Here is a 21,705-nt window from a genome sequence, read left to right as displayed (position 1 = left end):
CAACCGCAGAGTACACCTGAGCGTACTTAGTACACCCAATACCCCTGAGCACACCTTGTACACGTCGTACCCCTGAGCGCACCTGGTACACCTGGTACCACTAAGCACATTTGGTACACCTGGTACCCCTGGGCACACCTCGTGCATCTGGTACCCCTGAGCGCACCTGGTAAACCTGGTACCTCTGAGCACACCTGGTAGACCTGATACATCTGGTACCCCTGGCACACTTAGTGCACCTGGTACCCCTGAGCACACCTTGTACACCTGGTACCCCTGAGCACACCTGGTACACCTGGTACCACTGAGCACATTTGGTACACCTGGTACCCCTGCGCACACCTCGTGCACCTGGTACCCCTGAGCGCACCTGGTAAACCTGGTACCTCTGAGCACACCTGGAACACCTGATTCATCTGGTACCCCTGGCACACTTGGTTACACCTAGTACCCCTGAGCACACCTTGTACACCTGCTACCCCTGAGCACACCTGGTACATCTAAACACTTCCTGTCCTGTTTTAGCTGAGGAAAGAAACACAGGCAACACTTGCTTCCATTTGAGTGTGTGGGTAGGAGCCCTGCGGGGGGTGCCCTATCCCTTCTCGCTGTCCGAACTGGAATGAGTCAAGCGGTTCCTCGCATGGAACTGTACACAGATACCGTAGTGCTGTACCGTGGTATATTCCCAGAGCCTCGGCCACAGACCATTTAAGGACTCTCTCTTCCAGAATATGCAGTCATTTCTGGGATTCTTTATTTTTAGAACCATCCAAAGTGTAATGACCATTTCGGTCAGTGCTGAATTTTAGTCGCTGCTCTTGCGTCTTTTTAAAGTGACAGGATATTTGCACCGCGCTGCGTTTGGACTCCTCGTTCCTCCTCTCCGCGGCCCACGGAGCGAAGCATCTGTCTCTCCCTCCGTGCTTTTTCCGTGTCTCTTCCCCCTCCATCCCCTCCCCCCTCTCCCTACCACTCCCCATGTCTGTCTCCCACCTCCCCCTTCCCCCTGCACACACACTCACAAAAACACACACCCACACACACTTTCACTGACCCTCTCTCAGTTCAACAGGATGCCGGCACTTTGGGCAGTATTTACATACTGATCTCTTCAGCTGTTCAGGCCAAGTTCTGCTTCCTGAGTACTTTTTATTGTCTGAAAAGGAGGGGATGAATGTGTACGAGCTAGCGAGTGAGCAAGCAAGAGAGAGAGAGAGAGAGAGAGAGAGAGAGGGAGAGGGAGAGAGAGAGGAATGCTGTGATGTCACCAGCGGATTCATACAAAGGCACAAGGATCGTCTGAGCTCCTGCTCTCTAGCCATAGCCTCCACACGTTCCTGCCCCGTGGACCCCATCTGTACCCCTCCGTAAGTACCCCCCCACCCGCACCCACCCCCTTTCCCTCCCTCCACACCTTCCTCTTCCCTTTGAGCTCACTCCCACTTTGGGATGAGCCCCTGTCCGCACCCCGTGCCTCACTCTTCTACAAGTCTCACGTTAACATTCGGGACGCGCTGCAGCAGGGTGCCGGTGCTGGTCTCTCGTCTCCTCGCCTTGCTCTTTCACTCTGTCTAGCAGTGCTGATCACTCAGAAGAGACACTAAGAGTGACAGCGCCCGGACGGTCTCACCCTGCCTTTGTCTACCCACTGTTACCTCTTCCCTCACTCCACCGCCGCTCGCCTGCTGACACATGGGACATGGATGTGGACTTGTAAGGCAGTGCATTGTGGGAGCAAGGAGGTGCTGGGATCACAGCCCACCAGCATGAGGATCGCTGGTTCTTATCTGCCGGCCATCTGATCTGCATCTAAGAGTCGAAGCTGTAACATGTCTGCGCTGCTTCCTCCTGTAGGCATCCAGCTGGTGTCCATCGTGCGGGACGGGCATGAGCTGCGAGGCGGCTGGCCAGTAGAGGGAGCTTTCTAGCCCTGCCGCTGTGCTGTCTGTAAGACAGTGCTGCCACGCCCCCCCCCCTTCCCCCCATCTGGAAGACAGAAGAGCCCCCTGCCCCCTGCCCCAAAAACACACCACCATGCTGCAGCAGATCCTGAAGGACATGTACATCGACCCGGACGTGCTGGATGCCCTGAACGAGGAGCAGAAGAAGATCCTGTTCCTCAAGATGAGGCAGGAGCAGGTCCGCCGCTGGAAGGAGTGCGAGGAGAAGCTGGAGAAGGAGGGCAGCGCTGCTCTGAAGCCCAAGACGAGGAAAGGTACCCTCCCTCTTGTAATATGTGATACCCTCAGGCCCCCTGCCCCTCCCTACTGCCCCATCACAGGTGGCGACACTGCCCTCACTCTCACTTGTTTATAAAGGCTTTTCTCTGCTATTATTATTATTATTATTACTATTATTATTATTATTTTGCATCTTAATGTCGCTGACATTTTTGCTAAAAAACCCATACCTTCCGGATGTAGCTGAAGATCCTCTTGCTGGACCTGATCCAACACACTTCAGGTCGCATGTCTGAATCTTAAATCACTGCACGTTTTACCACCCGACAGAGCTGTGAGGTGTCTAGGATGCTGGTCCACGTGTGCATCGCAGGACAACCGGGATGATAAAGACTGTTTGCAGTGTGGTTAAGACAGAGAGAAAGGTCCTGGGTGACATCCTAGGCCTGTTCTTACTGATGTACTGTGAATTTATCCAGTGGTGCCACATGCTACAGCGCAATCGAATCTCGGCTATGGCATGAGGTTGCTGGCATGCAGCTGTCGCAGCTTGCTTCTGATTATTTGATTGCGCTGCATTTTTATTTGGTGAGTCATCGGTGTGTCTTCTTTGAGGCCCAGGCTGATCCCTGGTGTTACAGAAAGCAAAGGCTGGACAGTCAGGGCTTTTCCTCTTCAGGACATCTGAACAGAAGAGTGGTGGTTAGGGTTAGGGTTAGTGTAGGGGTTAGCGGTTAGAGTTAAGGGTTAAAGAGTTCAGGTTAGGGTGTTCAAGGTAGGGTTAGGGTTAGATGTTAGGAGTTAAGGTTAGGGATCATGGTACTGGTAGGACATGGATCAGCCATTCCACAGGACCTGATCAGCTGGCACTGTGACCCTTGAGGGGCTGGGAACCCCAACCACTCTGACACCACTGGGACATGTGGAGTTCAGGAGTTCAGGTTAGGGTTAGGTTTGGGTTAGGTTTGGGTTGGGGATAGGGATAGAGTTAGGGTTCAGTTTAGGGGTTTCAGTTAGAGTTAGGGGTTAGGAATTAGGGTTAGGGGTTACGGTTAGTAACAGAGTGGTTAGATCTGTCACCTTGTGCTCAACCCCTGAACTAATGCAGTAAAAATGACCCACCTGAATATGCACACACACACACACACACACACTTTCTGAACCGCTTGTCCCATCCAGGGGCGCGGGGAGCCGAAGCCTAACCTGGCAACTCAGGAGGGGGAGGGGACGCACCCAGGACGGGATGCCAGTCCGTCACAAGGCACCCCACGCAGGACTCAAACCCCAAACCTATGGGAGAGCAGGCCCCGGTCCAACCCACTGTGCCACCCCCACCTAAATAGATAAGTAAAAAATGTAAACTGGAGAAAAGTGTCAGCTGAATGAATAAATAATAACCAGACCTGACCACTGCAGCTCCACAACCACAATCTGACACACTATACACACCCAGTGAGGGTAACACAAGGGCCTGACACCCAACGAGTGGACTTAGTTGCACACAGCCAGCTGGGTGGGGGGGTGAGAGAAGGAGAGAGGGAGAAAGAGAGAGAGAGAGAGAGAGAGAGAGAGAGAGAGAGAGAGAGAGAGAGAGAGAGAGAGAGAGAGAGAGACCTAACAGGAAATGTCTGGGATTTTCTTGCCAGGAAACTGCTATTCTGAGCCTTTAACAAGAGTACAGATTTCCCAACTGGAGGAAACACTTACACAAGTAAATTCTGTCGTTGCGCAGCGCATACTCTGGTAAACACGGGCAGGTGACTAAAAGGGCCGAGCGGCAGCTGTATCTAGGAGAGATGAGGTGGCTGAGCAGTTAAGGTGATAGCCTGTTAATCCATTGTGCTCTGCACGCGTGGGTTCGACTCCCATCCTTGTCGTGAGTTTTGCGTGGGCTGGTAACACCGCTTAGGATCCATTGTAAGTCGTTTTGGAGAAAAGCGTCTGCTAAATAAATAAATGTAAATGTAAAGATTCACCCCCCCATGGGCTCGGGTCTGACAGCGAGTCACCGAGGTAGCGCTTCAAACTGACGCACCCCTAAAGGTTTACCTCCGCTTCGTCTCCCGCACACGCAGCGTTAATGAGCTGCTCACGGGTGGAAGGAGTGCGTATTTGCAGGTCGCGGAGCCGCTGGGGGTAGGAAGGAGAACAGACGTGAGGGAGCGAGTGCCAAAAAAAGGTGAATAAAGGTAAAGGTGAAAAACGGTAAGAACTGCGAAGAGCCCTCCTCTAACGCACACACACCTCGCACTCCGTGTTCGCCCAGGAGCTGCGGTAATTAGGCTTTGGGGACACTTTGCGAGTGTGTGACTCCGTAACCTTTCGAATAACAAGGTGAGGCCTGTCCGCATGGCCCCTCCCCCAGCGGAACAAGTCGGGGTGGGTGGGTCAACTTGCCCCTCACAGCCGAACGGGCTCTGCGAGGATGGTCCGGGGGGGACGAGCGCACACGTGGGGGTTGGGGGGGGGGGGCGCACCCCAACACACTGTGGCAACGCTGCTCACAATGTGCTCATTATTAAACAGGAGAGTCACACAGGAAAGAGGAACAGGGAGCTTGTGTGTCCAGAGCGCCAACGCACATGTTCCCAGCATGCAACAGCGCTGGCCGCCTTACTGCAGTCATACCCCACTCTTGTCCCGCTGTCTTACTGCAGTAAAACCCCGCTATCACACAGGTGTCTTACTGTGGAAATACCAAACTCTCACCCTGCAGTAATACTGCATTATCACCCTGGTGTCTGACTGTGGTAATACCCCACTCTTACCCTGCTCTCTTACTGCATTAAAAGCCCACTGTCAAAGCACTCTTTCTGCAGTAATGCTGCGCACTACACGGTTCTTACCCCAGTAATGTACCAGCGTTTCTGAGATCCCTTACTGCGGTAATACACATTTTTAAGCTGTCGTACTCCAGTAAAACACAATAGGTTTCATGGTGCGTGAAGTTCCTGCTGCTGCCCGTTTTTTGCAGTAATGATGCGCTGCATTACACCTGGAGTGCTGTAGCAGTACCCCTTGTTACCGCAGTACGGACTTCACCGCATCCCTCAGACACACACCTGTGCGGAAGCCCCCGTGTTATAAGCTGAAGGAACAGCTGATCCTATAGAGAGACCAACAATGTCACTGGCGCTACCTGGCTGACGGAGTCACCTCTGCGATTCCGTTATGCTGCCCCCGTGTGACCGGGGGGAACGGAGCTCTTCCTGCAACCGCACAGGGACGCAAACCCGTGTCCGAGACCCATGTGGGCAGAGTAAGAGCGAGGCAGAGCCCATACGGAGAAGGGACGATTAATACAGCCGAGGCAGCCGCAAATGTGCACGTGTGAGTGTGTGTGTGTGTATGTGTGAGACCAAAGAGAAGAGAGACCCGTAGAAGGATTTTCATAGTGATCTAGTTCAGTAGGCCGCTATCACTTTCTCTCAGCTGTGTCTGTGTCACAGGCCAGCAGACCTGATCCAATAATTCACAACTGTACCGTTTTCAGAATTTACTCCCGTGTGGTGCAATCGAGCTGCGGCACAGTTACGGTCGCAGAACAGATCTGCCGATTTCCCGGAATCCCCCGGCGAGCCACATGGGAGCCAGATAAGCCCCATCCGAAGAGCGCCACGTGATCGCGTACAGGATGCGGTCGGGGAATCACGGAAGGTCCGACCCCACCGAGGCCTGCGTGCGGCCCTTAACCGCTGCTCTGGCTGGGGGGGGCAGATACACGTCGGGCAGAGAAGAGGCGCTCGAGCAAAGGGGCAGGACCCGCTGCCCGGTGCTTAGGCTGCTTGCACTTTTGTCATGAAGTGACCTCTGGTTCATTTGGAGTATTTTAATATCAACAGCAGAGAGTTATTAAGGCAAGTAAAAGCCACATGTGTTCCGCATATCCTCATTATTATTATTATTATTATTATTATTATTAATCCAACACTATTCTCCACACTGTCCTGTCTTACAATATTAGTTTTGTGCATTAATCTACTTATAGTTCACTGCTTTTAAGTTGCAAGGTATTATTACTGTATCAGTTCAGGGTAAGTACCTCGCTCAAGGGTACTACAGCGGGAGTGGGGATTCAAACATGGATCCTTCAACATAAAAAGGTGGCTCTAACCACTCTGCCGCCTGCCGGATGCCTTATATAAGCTCGGACTTGAGACGGCTCCGTTGCGGGTCCTTTCGCCGGAGGACGCCGGGACCCCCGTGGCTCCTAAGCAGCGAGAAACGTGGTCTTTGGGTCTCTGTGAAGAAACTCCATCCCTTCATGCCCACAGGAGATGATCTGCAGTTCCACTTCCAGCCCCTTTGCGCCCATGGGGCAAACCAGGCAAGGCTGACACTCAGTCAGGAGTTTGTCTGTTGGCAGGAAGGCAACCGCGAATGGGGAACGCGGCTCTTTTCCGGAGCCCTGGAGCGAGTCTACGGTTAAGAAACTGAGCAAACGCTCCTCTAAATCCAGACCGTGCTAGATGCAGCCGAAACACGACGGTAAGACCGAAGGGCCCGGTCACTAAACTCCGCCCCTTCTCACGCAAAGTCCTATTTCCGTCACTGCGCCTGGAGGCTCCGTCTCCACCAGGTTTGGTTTCAACAGGAGGGGCTCTAATGATGTACCCCGGCGCCCCTCCCCCGCCCTATTGTGTGCGAAACCTCAACCGAGTCACGTTCCCGTGTGCGAGACCTCAGGCCGGAATGCACCGTGAGGTTCACCGGCAGAACCAGTCGGTTACGCGGCAACACCGGCTCCTCGGGTGCAGCCGTCGCGTTTCCTGGTAGTGGATGAGAGCGCGTTTAAATGGTACGATCAGCTTTGTCGGGTAGGAATGTTTTACATATTTCCCTCCCTTAACGAGAGAGAGGATAGGTGTTATTTCTGCTCCGAGCTTCTGGTCCCTTGACGCCTCAGCTTTGCGCTCGACAACTGAGCTGTACTAACACCAGCTGGTAATAAGAAACAGCAAAAAAAAAAGGGAAATCGCCAAAGTATAGAGATATACAAATTTTCCAGTATATTTCGTAGTCGTCCAGGGTGGAGGCGATCCAGACCAAGGGGATCCTGAACAAGGGGTTATTAATGATGGATGGATGGATGGATGGATGGATGGATGGATGATTAATAGAATTCATACGTAAACTGGAATGTCTGTCAAATACCCCTGTGTTTCACGTTATTTTAAACTTTCCTCCCAACAGCTGGTCTTTCCAGCTACCGCTCGCACCCGAGCTGCTGTGTCCCTTCCGTAGAGCGGCGAGCGTCTCGCACCGCCGCGGGGGTCATGCCGCGTCTCCTGTCCGTTCTCGTAGGTCCCGCTAAGAACGTGAGCTGGCGCCTCGGCCGGGACGGGGACGTGCAGGTCGACGTGATCAGAGAGGAGGACGAGCCGCGGTCCTCCCCGCTGATCCTGCCGCGGCTCTCGGAGCCGAAGGACTCGGACCTTCGGAGCAGCACGCGGTACGGGCGCCTTCTAAAACGGCAGCGCACCCTCATTGTCCCCAGAACACACCTCCGATGAAAACCCCTCCACATTTAGCTGACACTTTTCTCCAAAGCAACTTATAATGTTAAGGTTACAATGGTTTACCCATTTATACAGCTGGGTAATTTTACTGGAGCAACTCAGGGTAAGTACCTTTCTCAAGGGTACTACAGCAGGAGGTGAGGCTTGAACCTACAACCTTTGGGTCTAAAGGCAGTCACTCTAACCACTATGATACCCGCTATAAATGCAGAGCAAAATGGCAATGGCGACCTTGGGATGTGACCTCGGTGTCTCCGGTTCTGATGTGTCCGCAGAGAGCGGGGGGTCCTCAGGAGCAGCCTGGTAAAACAAGGTACAGCTGAAGCGGTGCAATCTGGGACAGAAGAGCCTCCACCCTCAGGGCAGTCAGACATACACCTGCACTTCAAGGTCAGTGTCTGTCTCCTCACATATGTCCATGTCCTTATCCTGTCCAGTATTAATATGTATGATTTTTATGGAAATGTGTGCAGTGAGACTCCTGATTTCACTCAAAAAACAGCTTAAAGTCGCTCTGCAAACAATATTAGGCTTTTCTTCTTGCCGAGCGGTGCGGCAAGTGCGTCGACACGGCTCGGCTCCTCGCTTTCATTTTACCGAGGCGGAGACCTATGCGTCGTCATCTCGTGTCTCCTTGATCCCTCCAGGGGGTCCCACCTGCCTCGGAACCAGGGCGGCAGGCCCTGCCCTCTCAGGTGAGCCGCGGCCGGGACTCGGGCGAACTTTCTGCGTTTGCAAACGTGTGCTACTGCTCAATAGGATGGGTGGGTCAGGGGTTAGACACACAGAAACTGGAAAAATCACATTTCAGGTCAAGCCTGTTTGCTGGTTTGCATATGTTTTTTTACATATATATTTTATTTACATACAAGTGATTTTGGTTGCATGCCAGTAAATGGTACCGCAACGTTCCAGTCACAAGACATGCACGCACGTGAGGGAATACTCTATTCTGTTTCCATACATTTTACTGTTCTCTATTTACATATTTGCATTAATAACGTGGGTCAGCTCGTTGGTTTTCCGTAACATGTGTAAGCAAATGCCCAAAGCTGTTATATGTGGCAAATTCCACCGTACGAGAAAAAAGCAGCTGCTCAACATGACTTAGGATCGACCGGCCAAACGTTCTGCCATAGTTTGAAACAAAATGCCAATTATCTAGAAAGATGGCTGATGAGTCTCTCCAAAGTAAGACGGAGCAATGCTGTCAAACACATAAAGCCTTGTTTCATGTTAAATTTAAAGTAATTTTTTTTTTTAACGATAAACACCGAAAACTGTTTCCAAGCCAAATCAGTAATAATTCAAACTTCATATTATTAAAGCGGGGGGTGCGGTGGCGCAGTGGGTTGGACCACAGTCCTGCTCTCCAGTGGGTCTAGGGTTCTTGTCCCGCTTGGGGTACCTTGCGATGGACTGGCGTCCCGTCCTGGGTGTGTCCCCTCCCCCTCCGGCCTTACGCCCTGTGTTACCGGGTTGGCTCCGGTTCCCCGCGACCCTGTATGGAACAAGCGGTTCTGAAAATGTGTGTGTGTGTGTGTGTGTGTGTGTGTATTATTAAAGCAATTAAATAAAACTTTGCAAATGTGCTAAAGTCCAGATGTGTAATATGAAGCGGTGTGCTTGAGTACAAAGTAACATTAAAAATATTAAATTGATTTTGTAATTTCAAGTAATTAAACTCTATTTCTAGGACAGCTGGAAGTGTGGCGGTTGCGAGCTGTAGGTTGCAGGTTTGAATCCCACCTGCTGCTGTCGTGCCTTTCAGTGAATTGCATAGCGCCGGTAAAAATGGCCAAGCTGCATAAATGGGAAAATCGGTGTAAGTAACTTAGTGTCGGCAAAACGAGCAACTGTGCTGTGTGTCCAATATAAGTTATGCTGGTTACATGGTTTAAGTTACACTGCCCAACATGGGCAGCAGGTGGCATAGCGGTTAGAGCTCCCACCCTACACTTGAAGGACCCATGTTCAGCTCCAACTTCTGCTGTAGTACGGATCGAGGTATTTAGCCTGAATCGTTCCAGTAAAAATCGCCCAACTGTAAAAACCGGTAAATCAGGGTAAGCACCTTAGTAGTGTAAGCCACTTCAGGGATGAACCAAGGCTGGAGGTGTTTTCTTTCCTGTTAATGTTGCGTTAAAACACGACCTAAAGACCGTCGGGAAAGTGCTGTGTCCTTTGTGGAGTTTTTGTTTTTTTTTTTTGACATATTTGTCTTTTATTTCTCAAGGTAAACAGCGAAGACTTGAAGTCGGACGCACGCTGCCGCCCTCTGCAGGAGCAGCCGGGAACCGCACGTGACGCTCAGCCCCACGGCGTAAGCGTGTTCGCCGGAGCCTCGCACCTCCTAACGCCGATCCCCTCGGCTCCTGCACCGAGAGACGCGTCTCACACACGTCTCTTGTTTTTCAGGTCTCCCAGGAAGAGTTGAAATCGCTGTCGACCACGGTAAATGTTTTCTTTTAACCGTAGCAGGACCTGGCAGCGAAATGTGGTTGCAAAACCGGGCCGTCGGTTCAGAGAGGGCGAAGGGGTGGGATCTCTGACCTGTAGGTGTAAATATGGGAGAAAAACGGTGGTGACGCACCAAGCGATAAAGCCCGGCCTTTGGGGCTTGGCTGGGACTTGTCCGAGAGGTTCCGCCGGTGCCCGTCGGCCGCGCTCGGCTTCTCGGGCGGCGTTTACGAAGTTGCCGTTGTCGCTCCGGCCGAATGCGTGCGCGCGTGTGCGAGCGCGTACGTGCGGCCCGGCGCGTTTCCCACGGCAACGCGACCACAGCGCACACACGGCTCGAGCCACGGAGTGATCTCACGCTGGAGAAGCAAAGGGAAAGTTTGGGAACTTTACGGTCCATTTGTCGTACGACACACACTCCGCGTTTCGGCTCGGCTAAGCACATTACGCCCAGCGGTTTGCGAAATCCAATATTGGGGGGATTTTCCAGGCGCTCCCCACTCCCGGCGCCTCGCCCCAGATCTGCTTTCACGCAGCTGTCTCGGGGCCCTCGCGCAGGGGCCTCGCCTGCCGTTCCGGGCCCTCCCGCTTCGTGCCGAACAGCTGGCCGACAACAGCCAGTGCGTGCGCTTGTCCCCACAGCAACACACACGTCTATATTTGTCTGGGGATGGGGGCGGCGGCGGCGCTCCGGGGGGGGGGGAGGCAGAAAGAGCTGCTTTGGTGTGTCCTCTCTGTATGTGTGTAAGGGTGTGCTTGCTGGCGTGTGCATGCATGTTTATGTGCTTTCATACATGTGCGAGTGTTTGGTGCATCTGTGGATGTGTGTGTGTGTTTATTTTGTGTGTATGTGTCATGTCTTGTGTGCGCATGCCTGTGTGTGTGTGTGTGTGTGTGTGTGTGTGTGTGTGTGTGTGTGTGTGTGTGCGTGTGCACGCGCCCGGCAGGTGGGGGCCGGCCTGGTGGAGGTTCCCCCAGAGCAGATGGTGGAGGAACTTGAGCGGGGAATGAAACGGCCTCAGATGGCGAGAGCACCGATGGCAGATGGGCCGAACTGGGCCCCCTGGGGCAGCACGGGGAACTCTCCTCGCTTGGAGCCTCACGGCCCGGGGACGGCGCCTCGGCACAGGGCTGCGCACCCCCCCCTCCTCCTCCTCCTCCTCCTCCTCCTCCTCCTCCTCTTCCTCTCTCCGCTCCCAGAGCTGCGTTGCCACGGCGTCCAAAATTCGCTTCGCCGTGTGTTTCTGGATGCGAGGGACTCGTAGCGTTCATGCTTTAAATCCCTTTAAAAATTCATTAGCTCAGAGAAGATTACACCGAAATCGCAGTGTTACGCTGCTCCGGGTGTCATGGAGCCCAGCGTGCGCCGAAACTGCGACAAGTCCTTTGGACACGAGCAGCGGTTCAGGAAACAGCTCTCACGGAGTCCTGGGGTGGCGCGCACGTCACGTACCAGTGCCTTGGAGGTTCACTCGCCCATACAGCCGCGGGTCTCAGAGCAGCACTTTCCATTAGGGACTCGACCCAAGGGCACAGTAGCAGCAGAGCAGGACTAGAACCAGCAACATTCGAGAGTCAGTTTGCAGGCTACGTCCGCCCAACCGCCAGCCTGTGCGGAACCCTGGAAGAGATGGGGTACCCAGTAACGATGTTGCGGGTCTGCACGTCCCCCCATTTAGCAGCGATTGGCAGCATGGTGCTCTGTCCGCAGGGACCGGGAGAGGAGGAGAACGACGACGACGACGAAGACGACTACGACGATGACGACGACGGCAACGAAGGGTCGAGCAAGCCCCCCGCTAGCTACCGGCCTCACCTGAGGTTCGCTTATACGCATTCGATCGCGGACCGACTTCGCCGCCCACGGGCTCCGCTGGGGCAGGCCTTCGGGCAGCTGTCAACGACGGAGACGCCCCGCCCAATGGACTCTCAGGAACAGGACAAAGGTGAGCTCTTACACACCTGTCCTCTTCTCAATATGTCACACGTCGTCTCTCCCGGGCCTCTCTGTCCCCGTCATCCTCGCGAACGGGCCCGCCCTGCTTCCTTCCGTCGGACCGTTTCACCCTTCCGTCATCGAGGCTCAAATTTGCCCGAGACAAACTGCATCGGTGCGAATTCCGCAAGTTTCCACCCTGAAACGCCGAATGCACCACATCGCCCGAGTGGAGAGCCATGATTTTTCTCAGAAATTTGCCATTTTGGTTTCTCTTGCCGGCTGTCATATTTTATACATATTTTACATTATTTTAGCAACTTATCACTGGCGCAGTATTTGGCCTCCCCGGTCCAGTTACCAACTTATCTCTGCAGCCAGATAAGCCCTTTTCAAAATCTGTTTTGCGAGTAATAACTGATACGGACAATTAGTCACATAAAGCTCAGATACGAGCCGCTGCGCTTACAGGTTCGCTGAGTTATGCCGGAAACGGCGCGCGAGCCCCAGCGCTCGAGCGCGGGCCGAAAGGAGACACGTGAGCGCGCAGTCCTCTCTGGCTCCATCTGGTGGCCAAGCGCAGGAATGACAGCCGTCGGCAGAAATACCGCGGAGCGCTTTGTGTCGGTACCTCGAACCGGTCGGTGGTGTTTCCATATCAGCTGGGAAATGACAGCAAATAGTCATATCTTTGCAGGGATCCTTAATTTCCTCATTTTTAAATGATTGTGGAGTCTATTTCAGATTAGATAACACCGCAGCGGCAAAGTATTGCATATGCATTCCAACGTATTTAACAGAGCAGAACTACAATGAAATAACAAAGTAGCATAAAGTAGCAAATAAATAGGGTATAAATAGTGCAGATATTTACAGGGATGTGTGTGAGTGTATCGAGCATATATATACATATATATATATATAAACCACCATCTATCATACCATATACCATATACCACCATGTGTATGGGGGTAAGCATATATATATATAGTGGTGAGAGCGACTGCCTTTAGATCCAAAGGTCGCAGGTTCAATTCTCACATCTGGATGTCGTGCCCTTGAGAAAGGCATTTACCCTAAATTACTCCGGTAAAAATTATATGTATTTACAGTACATACATATAGCAGAATGTCAAAGTTCATTGAGATGTGGTCGGGATTACAGTGTGCGCTTCCACACTTGACGGTTTTTGCGTCATTGTTGGGTTAGGTGCCGTGTGTGAGGTGTGTATTCAGCCCGTCACCCTGCCCACCCTGCACACACACGCTGCGGGACGTGAACACGGATGAATGTCATGGTGTGCGTGACTCGTGTGTGTGTACTCGGTGTGCATAAGTGTGCGGGCAGGCGCGTTGCGGCGCGTGTGAGGTTTCGTGGTGCTGTGTGCGTTTATGCGAGTGTGTATTTGTAGGCATGCGTGCGATTGCGAGTTCGCTTGTGTCATGAGCGTCATACCGATGCCATCTCAACATTTGCGTACAAGAGCGCGTGCGTTCCAGCGAGTGTGTGTGCAGTGATGTATGGGTCTTCTGCAGCTGCTCCCGCTCGTTCATCGTGTGTGTGTGTGTGTGTGTGTGTGTGTGTGTGTGTGTGTGTGTGTGTGTGTGTGTGTGTGTGTGTGTCTCCTCCGCTCTCGGCGCTTCACCTTCACAAGGAAGGACACACATTCCGGCGCCGCTCCCCGACTCGGGCCCTGGGCGACGCTCGGCCGCAGCTGATAAGTGACGGAGCCTCCAGCCACCACATGCCCTTCTGCCCCCCCCCCTCCCCACCGCCTGCCTCCTCTGATCAGCCCCCAACACACACACACACACACACACACACACACACACACACACACACACACACACACACACTGCCCCCACCCCATCGGACCACCACCCGCCCCCGGCCTGGCTCAGCGCACAGACATGCCGCTCCGGAATTCTGCCCTCTGCCCCACTTTTGTCCCTCCCTTCCGAGGGGGGTGGGGGTCTTAAAGGGACAGACCCCATTTCCTGCGGTCATTACAGAGTTTATGAGACCCCCGCGTTCACGGTCCGACCACGTGTCCGAGCAGTCCGTCATTTAAACGTGCCTCTGGAAACAGACCCAGCGACGTACGATATCATGCAAAGGAGGAGGAAACTCGCCCACATCTGTTATTTTTTGGCTCCACAAGCGAGGAAACGGGGTATTTGCGGGCGACGTGTTCAATACTCTTATCGGAGGCGGCCGGTGACGGTGGGAGCGAATGTTCAGGGGCGCTACGCTCCCCCTCTGCTTTTAATGACCTTTCCGCAGACTCCAGGAAGTGTCCCCAGGTCGGGGAGCCGCGGGCCAGGCTCGGGGTCGCGCCAGGTCAAGCTGAGAGCGGTCGCTGCGAAACACCCATCGACCGACTCTGCGCTCACACCACCGGAAACGCTAAACTAGAGACGTGATCCAGTGGAGGCCAGGGGAAGCTCGGCTTCCGCTTCTAGCGACAAACACGGGGTTCGAACTGCAGTAAATGGGCACTTGCCCCCAGCGTGAGGTACTACGGAAATAGCAAAACTTACGCAGCAAGTATTTGTTCATGAATTTACGTTTTTTCGCAATACTGCCACACAGAAACACACTCACACAAATATGTGTGCAAAATTACACACAGACACACACACACACACACACACGCAGGGCTGTGAGATTCTGGTCATGCCTCATCAGTTATGGGTGTTGGAAACAGCCAGCACGGAAAGCCGCTGACCGTATAGCCGTATGTGTGTGCGTGTGTGCGTGTGTATGCGAGCGCGCGCGCATTCACGTGTTTCCGCCAGTCGCTGGAGCGTGTCCAGGGTTTCCGTGGCGACCACACAACACGGCAAGACAATCGTAGTCAGAGCTGAAGCGTCGGCCCACGCAGCACCGGGAGAGGACATTAGTACAGGAACCGGGGGTCGGGGGTCAGGGGTCAGCGAGGAGAGCTGGCGAGAGACGGACGAGAGGGACGCACGGGGAGAGCGCAGCGGACGCGGAGCGAGAGACGGGGCGGGCGGCTGGAAAAAGGGAAGGAGACATTTCGCAAAATATCGCACCAAAAAAAATGTATTTTTCATCTCAGACGTGTAGGTGTGCAGAGGAAGCGGCGACTGGGCAGAGTCAGGAGTCGAATGTGCGTGAGGAAGCAATTCACAGGAAGGGAGGGTCTGCGTGGACTGGGGGTGTGAACTGGCAGTGTGTGCTGCAAGTGTATCCTAGGAGTGTGTAATAGGAGTGTTCACCAGGTGTGTGTTCTGGGACCGTGTAGCAGGTGTAGCGCGAGAGTGTACTGGGAGCGTTTGTTAGGAGTGTGTGCTGCGAGTATGTACTAGGAGTGTGTGCATGCGGAGGGTGGGTCCTTGCAGAAGCAGCAGACCCTGTTTACCAGGAGCGCCTGGAGGAGCAGCGAGTGCAATCACATCCGTGTCTCCTGGCAGAGGGCTAAAAATACGCGTCTCCTTGAGCCTCCTGGTGCGTGCGCTGCGTCTGTGCGCCACAGGCCCCCAGCTCTCTAATCTCACCCCCCACACACACACACAGACACACACAGACACACACACACACACACACACACGCACGCACACAGACCCCCTCCGCGCTCTCCGAGCACGCAGCAGCTCCGCTCGGCTGTGTCCCCTCTCCGCGTTCCCTGTCGGTGACCTCCACCTCGGAGCCGTGAGCAAGAGGAGGAGGAGGAGGAGGAGGAGGAAGAGCAGCAGGCGGGAGGTGAGGACAGGAGCGCAGTGGAGCGGGAACATAATATCAGTGTGAGAGTGTGTCCGGCTCCGCGGCACAACGCCCGCCTCCTGGTACGGGCAGGAAGGCATTTGGGCTCCGCGGGCAGCCGACGCCGACTGGAACGAGTCCAAACACTGACCTCTTCTCCATGGCAACAGGGGTCCCCAGACATGGTGGGCTCTGAGCCTCGCAGACGAAGCCCACCACACCACACATCGCTTTACCGCGCCATTAACAGCCCCCCGCTCTCGTGTCGCCTCGCAGGTAAAGACTCGCGCAGGGTATCGACGTGGCGGCGGGCGGAGCCGGGAGGGCCGGGACCCGTGGACGGGGACGCTGTCGTTACCCGAGGTCGGGTGGCGCAGCTCACCAAGACCTTCAGCGTGGTCGGCTCCTCCGGCGCCGAGCCCCGCGCGAAGCCCCCCGTGCCGGTGAAGCCGATCCACCTGCGGACGTCCTCCTCGGTCAAGCGCTCCCTGAGGTGAAGACACACCTGGACAGATGCTGACTTCCCCTCCCCCCCGGACCCAGCGCTTTCCCACCCCCACCCAGAACAAGCGTGGCGCAACCTTGAACTCCTCATCAGCAATAAGTTATTAGACCTCTAAGTTTCCTTTTCGTTTTTTCCTTTTTTTTTTTTACACTGTGAGGTGACGCAGTGACTCCAACGTAGCGCTGGTGCCTCACAGCTTCATGGCCTCAGGTTTGGACGTGGGTTCGAATCCGGCTCAGCGTGTGGAGTTTGCTGCTCCTCCCCCCCGTTCATGTGCGTTTCGTTCAGCTGATCTGGTTTCCTCCCACAGTCCAAAAACACGCAGTTCAGGTGAATTGGTGAATCTAAATTGCCCATAGTGTGTGTGTGTGTGTGTGTGTGTGTGTGTGTGTGTGAAAGTGAATGGGCGTGTGTGATTACCCTGAGATGGACTGCCATCCTGTCCAGGGTGTACCCTGCCTCATGCCCTATGTTTCCAGGATAGGCTCTGGACCACTGCGACCCTGCATCAAACAAGCATAACTGATAACGGAGGGGTGGGTTTTCAAGCTGTGGTGAATGTATTCTCCATTGTTTACACTGTGTTTTTAATGTGGTAAATACTCTCCGAAGGGAACGAAACACCGAAAAATGTTTTCATGCGCTCAGTGCTCCGACTGTCAGACTCACTGTTTTGTTGGACTTTCCGTGTTCCCGGACATGTTGGTTCCTCTAAGTGGCGACGCCTCGTTTGGTCATCCACTGCAATACGTACCCCAGTCTTTGCGCTGAAAGTGCGGTCTTTGAATGACAGCTGCGGAACGGGGGACCGTGTCTTCTCCGCGGTCATCATGGTGACATCGTGTCCTGTGACGCTCTGAAGGATCTCCATCCTGAAAGGCCCATGCTGAAGATGAGCGATAACTTCACACTGCAGTCACCTGTGGAGCGAGAGGATCTGGACAGTAATTCGGCACTGCCTACGCCAGCTATGTTGCCGTTCATCACAGAAGTCGATGCATCGGAAGTCGGGGTGGGAGCAGTGCTCTCACAGCGCCGGGGAAAACCTCAGCGGTTAATGATCTCATACCGTAGGTCTCAGACTCTCAAGCACACTGCCTTGTCTCCGGCGCACCCCCTGAGTCCCCGCGTCCGCTCGGCCTTGGCCATTAATGTGGGCTCGCTCAGGGGACCAGCAGCAAGAGTCCTGGTTCGGTGCTACCTGAGTACGACTCTTTTGGAAACACTGGAGAAGATCACGGTGGAGACCATGAGGTCGCGGAACTTGAGGGCGAGGCGATTGTCGCCACGGAGAATCCTGCAGCTAGCAGCCCAAAAGCCGCGGAACTTGGGCGGACGTTCCCGACGACGTGCGGAGTACGTGAGAGGGGTGAGGAGTCTGAAGGCTCAGGTGGGTGGTGGGATCACCCCTCTGGGCTCTTTTCTACTGGGAATTAAGTGGAGTCTACATTTTGTGGTCATTGAAGATCCAGCAGAACAAAGAGACACATCACAGCACCATGTTGCTCTCGGCAAAACCCCACATTGGTCTCCCACGACCAGATCAATTCAACTCCAGCAAATCTGGACCATTTCCTGAGCTTTAACACAGTGGTGGTGCAGAAGGTTCTAGAAAACCGAGGTTTGCGCATCATCGAATGTTCTCAGTTCTCAAAGTGTGTTAAATTTTCATTGTGCTACATAACCCTTGATGGTCAGACCTTCCTCACATGACTGTAATGTGCCAAAATCTTCCTGTCACATAACCAAAATGTATACCTCTTCCTGTCACATGATCGCATTGTGCCAGAACTTCCTGTCACATGATCTGGCTGTGGCAAAAACTTCCTGTCACATGACCAAAATGTGCCAAAACCTCCCTGGACTCCGGCAGTGGCCGGCCGAGCGGTTGGTAGTTCTGTCATTTTTATTTTTGTGAACCTGATACCTTGAATTTATTATTTTACAGCTCCGTCGTTTTGTGTCTTAATTCCTGCTTGTTTTTGTACCGCTCACGGGGAAGTGCCGTATTGCGAGAGATGACACGCCGGTGGCCACCGTTGGACCGACCGCGCTGCGCGCGGCACGCAAGCACACACGCAGCGCGCACGCATCGGCGAGACCCGTGACTGGCGGCCACGCCAGCGCGGAGCCGCGGCATCACAATAAAGTCGCTAATCCCCCCAAGCTGGCGTCACGTGACCGTTCCGCCATGGCGCAGAGGCACCGAGGTCCCCCCAGGGGGTAAATCCTGTGAGGGGAGGCAGAGCGAAATGTCATCCAGGGTACCTTGCTCATCACTGAGGGAGAGAGAGGGAGTGAAGTGCACACAAGCGGAGAGCCAAGTACAGTACCGCGTTTGTTTCTCTAGGCCGCCCCCTGCCTGCCGTTGTGAGAGAAGCAGGAAAGTAAGACGGCGGAGCGGTACTGCGGAGGGAGAGGGACAACTGGAGGGAAGAGGGGAGACACAAAGAGGAGGGAGGCGGGAACAATGCGAGAGGGCAGGGGGCACGACGGAGGGATGGCGACGAGGGGAGATGCCCGTTCCGCCACCGGCAATCGAGGGCGAGGCGCCGCATCTGCCGCAGCTCCGCCGCACGTGAACTCTTTCCGCAGCCAGTCAGGGACGCTTCCTGGCTGGGGTTTTAAAGAAGCGGCCCCGTCCGCATCTTTCTTCCTTCGCGCGCTGAACTTTTTACGTGTCGCTGCGATTCCGGAAAGTTTAAACGAAAACAGTGCTGCGGTCGGGCCGCTTCGGAGCCGCGGCGAAGCGCGGATGATTAAAACCCCTCTCGGGGTGTGCGCCGGAACGTTCTTCCGGCCGGGCCGCTCCGGCGGAGATGGAGCCTCTCGCTCTGACGCCCACAATGGCTGCGGCTGTTTTCTGCCGCTCCGAGACGCTCCGGCGCGGCTTCCGGGCGACCGGGAGGCTTTGCTTCCTCCCCTCATCCCCACCCCCTCCGATCTGCTACCACCCTCTGACTCCCCCACCCCCGCGGCTCCCCTTCACCCCTGCCGTGGCCGCAGGATCCTCTGATGGGAGATAAAAGGAGCCTGTTGTGTGCAGGAGCAAAGAGACGGCTCTGTTTTCCTCGCCTCCTCGCCCGGGCGGTGCATGTGCGCGCGCGCGCGCGTGTGTGCGTGAGCGCTCGCACACTGCGGCTTGGCGCCCGCGGACCCCCAGTCGCCGGCGACCCCGGGAGAGCCCATGTGATGAGGACGGCGTGCGAGCCCTGTGACGCCAAGGGTGCGAACGGCCTCGCCGCATCTTCCCTCCGTGATTCATCTGACTGAGGGCGGAGGGCCGCGGCAGCACGGCACGTTAACCCCCTACGCGCCCGCCGCACGTTAACCCCAGCACCACACCCCGCCTCGCCCGCCGCCCCGGTCTGAAGGACGATCCCCCGCGTTCCGAGGACGTGAGCACGACGGCAGCTGTCGGGCGTGCCGCTGACAGGCATCCGAACGGCCGACGGCGCGGCCGGCTCTTGTTTACACGGCAATCTGGCGTCCACCCCCTTTCCCCACCGCCCCGCTCGCGCGGTCCGTGTGATAAGGAGCACACCTTCATCAAAGTCACACACGAGGGAGCACGCTTTCGCTTGACGCACGGCGACCCTGTCACCGCTTAATTAATCTGACCGAGTGGCGCGGCGGAGCCGCGATTCCTCGGCTCTGATTAGCCAATTAATTCATGTGATGGCCACTGCGCCTTGCGTGCTGCGGTCCCGCCTCTTCTGCACGCAGTGTTTGTCTTTAATCCCCTCTCGGAGAGATCTGGCCTCGGCGAGACCTTTCCTTTGTCCTCGCGGGGAGAAGGAAACGTGCTCATCTCCTCCGGACAGAAGCGGAAGTTAGGGCGAAGAGGAAAATAAACAAAGGGAGCGCGAAGATGTTTCCGAGGCACTCGTGACCAGAAGAAAGAGGAACGCTCCGAAAGAGCGATAGAAAGAGAGCTTCCCTTTACTGGCAGAACCGTTGCGCTGCAGTTGCTGAGATGGTTCGAGGATCGGGGTCAGCGGAGCGGGGTTATGTCTCTGCAGGGGCGTGGGTGCAGGTGGGCGGCGGACTCTCGGAGAGGTCAAGTCGGGGGGCGGATCCCCGCGAGGGACTCAGAGGGTTAACGTCCTGCGGTCCGCGCCGCGTTAGCTGAGAAGGAATGAGGTGTCAAGTGTGTTCTCAACGCAGCGAGACGGTCGAAGCCTTGCCCCTCCCCCCACCCCCCGGCAACCTCTCGCAGCCGTGACCAAATTATGCTCCGGCCTCTCGAGATTCGCCTTGCCAGACGAAATCTGCAACGCAGCCCTGATTCACCGCGCAAACACGCAGCCCTCCTCTCCGCCGCGCCGCCACTTTGAAGCAAATGGCCCCGTTTTTTTAGAGCCCCATTAGGACGCCATGCCCGTTCACACTCCGCTGATTCCCACTCTCCCAGCAGCACATGGATTTGCGACCCGGACGCTCGCTGGGAGGTCCGGCTTCGTACCCTTCCCGCTGTCCTTTCCCCTTCCCTCCGTCCTTTAATGACAGGGGAAAAAAAGACGTGCCTGCTAGGAAGGGAAAACCGCCGGTTTGTTTTCCCAAGCAGAAAACGCAGCCATGAAAGCGGGAGCACAGGAAGTGAGCGCTGGGAGGCGCATGCGTTCAGGGCGGGAGATAAGGAGAGGGGAAAAAAAAAAAAAGGCAGGGACCGAAACCCCAGCACCAGCAGGCCCCGCTGGCCTGCCAAACTGCTTAAAAAAAGTCTCTGTTTTATTTATAGTGCGCAGTATCCATGGCAACGGGAGAGGTCAGGAAAGCTAGGCCCGCGCTTCACCCCGCTCTGGGGATTAGGATTTCACAGAGGCTCTCAGATGTGCGGAAGGTGGGCTAGCGGCTCGGCGCGGAGCCGGGCCTGGTGGGAGGCCGGGCCCCCGGAGCGAGAGCGCCGGGAATGCTGGGATGCGCACGGGGAGAGCGACGTGAGGCTGGCGCTAACGAGCTGCGCGGCTCGGTATATTCCGGCCACGCCTGGGCCGTTGGACGCCATGGAGCGGAAGAGGATGCGCGAGGTCAAGCGAGGTCGACAAAAGCAAACTTTCTGTAGCGAGCGCAGCGTAACTCTGAACAGTGTTTGTGATGCTGAACCTCCACGGTGTAGCCGTGTCTAAAGTGCGCCAATCACCGTACCTTAAAATTCACACCTCCCAGAGCACCTCACTAGTCCTGCCGCTAGTTTATGGTTAGTTCATCTGATGCTTATGAAGTTGGGCTTGTATCCTAAGATACTTTCGGTCCTTGTCCCATTTATACAGCTGGCTCACGTATCGAGGGTGTATCTACTACAGCAGGAGTGAGGGAGGACTCGTGCCCGGGTTTGTCACTGGAAGGGAATGGCTCGAACCGGTTCCAGCCG

The 21,705-nt window shown here is 55.1% G+C and overlaps 1 protein-coding gene across 1 annotated transcript; it reads left to right on the top strand.

Annotated features, from left to right (window-relative positions):
• Positions 1-1,188: 1,188 nt before the first annotated feature.
• Positions 1,189-16,646, top strand: LOC108922972 (SH2 domain-containing protein 4A-like). Its single transcript, XM_018733387.2, has 9 exons — positions 1,189-1,370; positions 1,858-2,218; positions 7,488-7,635; positions 7,978-8,092; positions 8,350-8,397; positions 9,939-10,025; positions 10,121-10,156; positions 11,874-12,108; positions 16,103-16,646. The coding sequence occupies exons 2-9, from the start codon at positions 2,038-2,040 to the stop codon at positions 16,321-16,323; spliced, it is 1,071 nt and encodes a 356-aa protein (XP_018588903.2). The 5' UTR covers positions 1,189-1,370; positions 1,858-2,037; the 3' UTR covers positions 16,324-16,646.
• Positions 16,647-21,705: the final 5,059 nt, after the last annotated feature.

The sequence above is a fragment of the Scleropages formosus genome, chromosome 13 (genome assembly GCF_900964775.1).
Source record: "Scleropages formosus chromosome 13, fSclFor1.1, whole genome shotgun sequence".
NCBI classification, from domain to species: domain Eukaryota; kingdom Metazoa; phylum Chordata; class Actinopteri; order Osteoglossiformes; family Osteoglossidae; genus Scleropages; species Scleropages formosus.
This window is presented reverse-complemented; position numbering and strand designations above follow the sequence as displayed.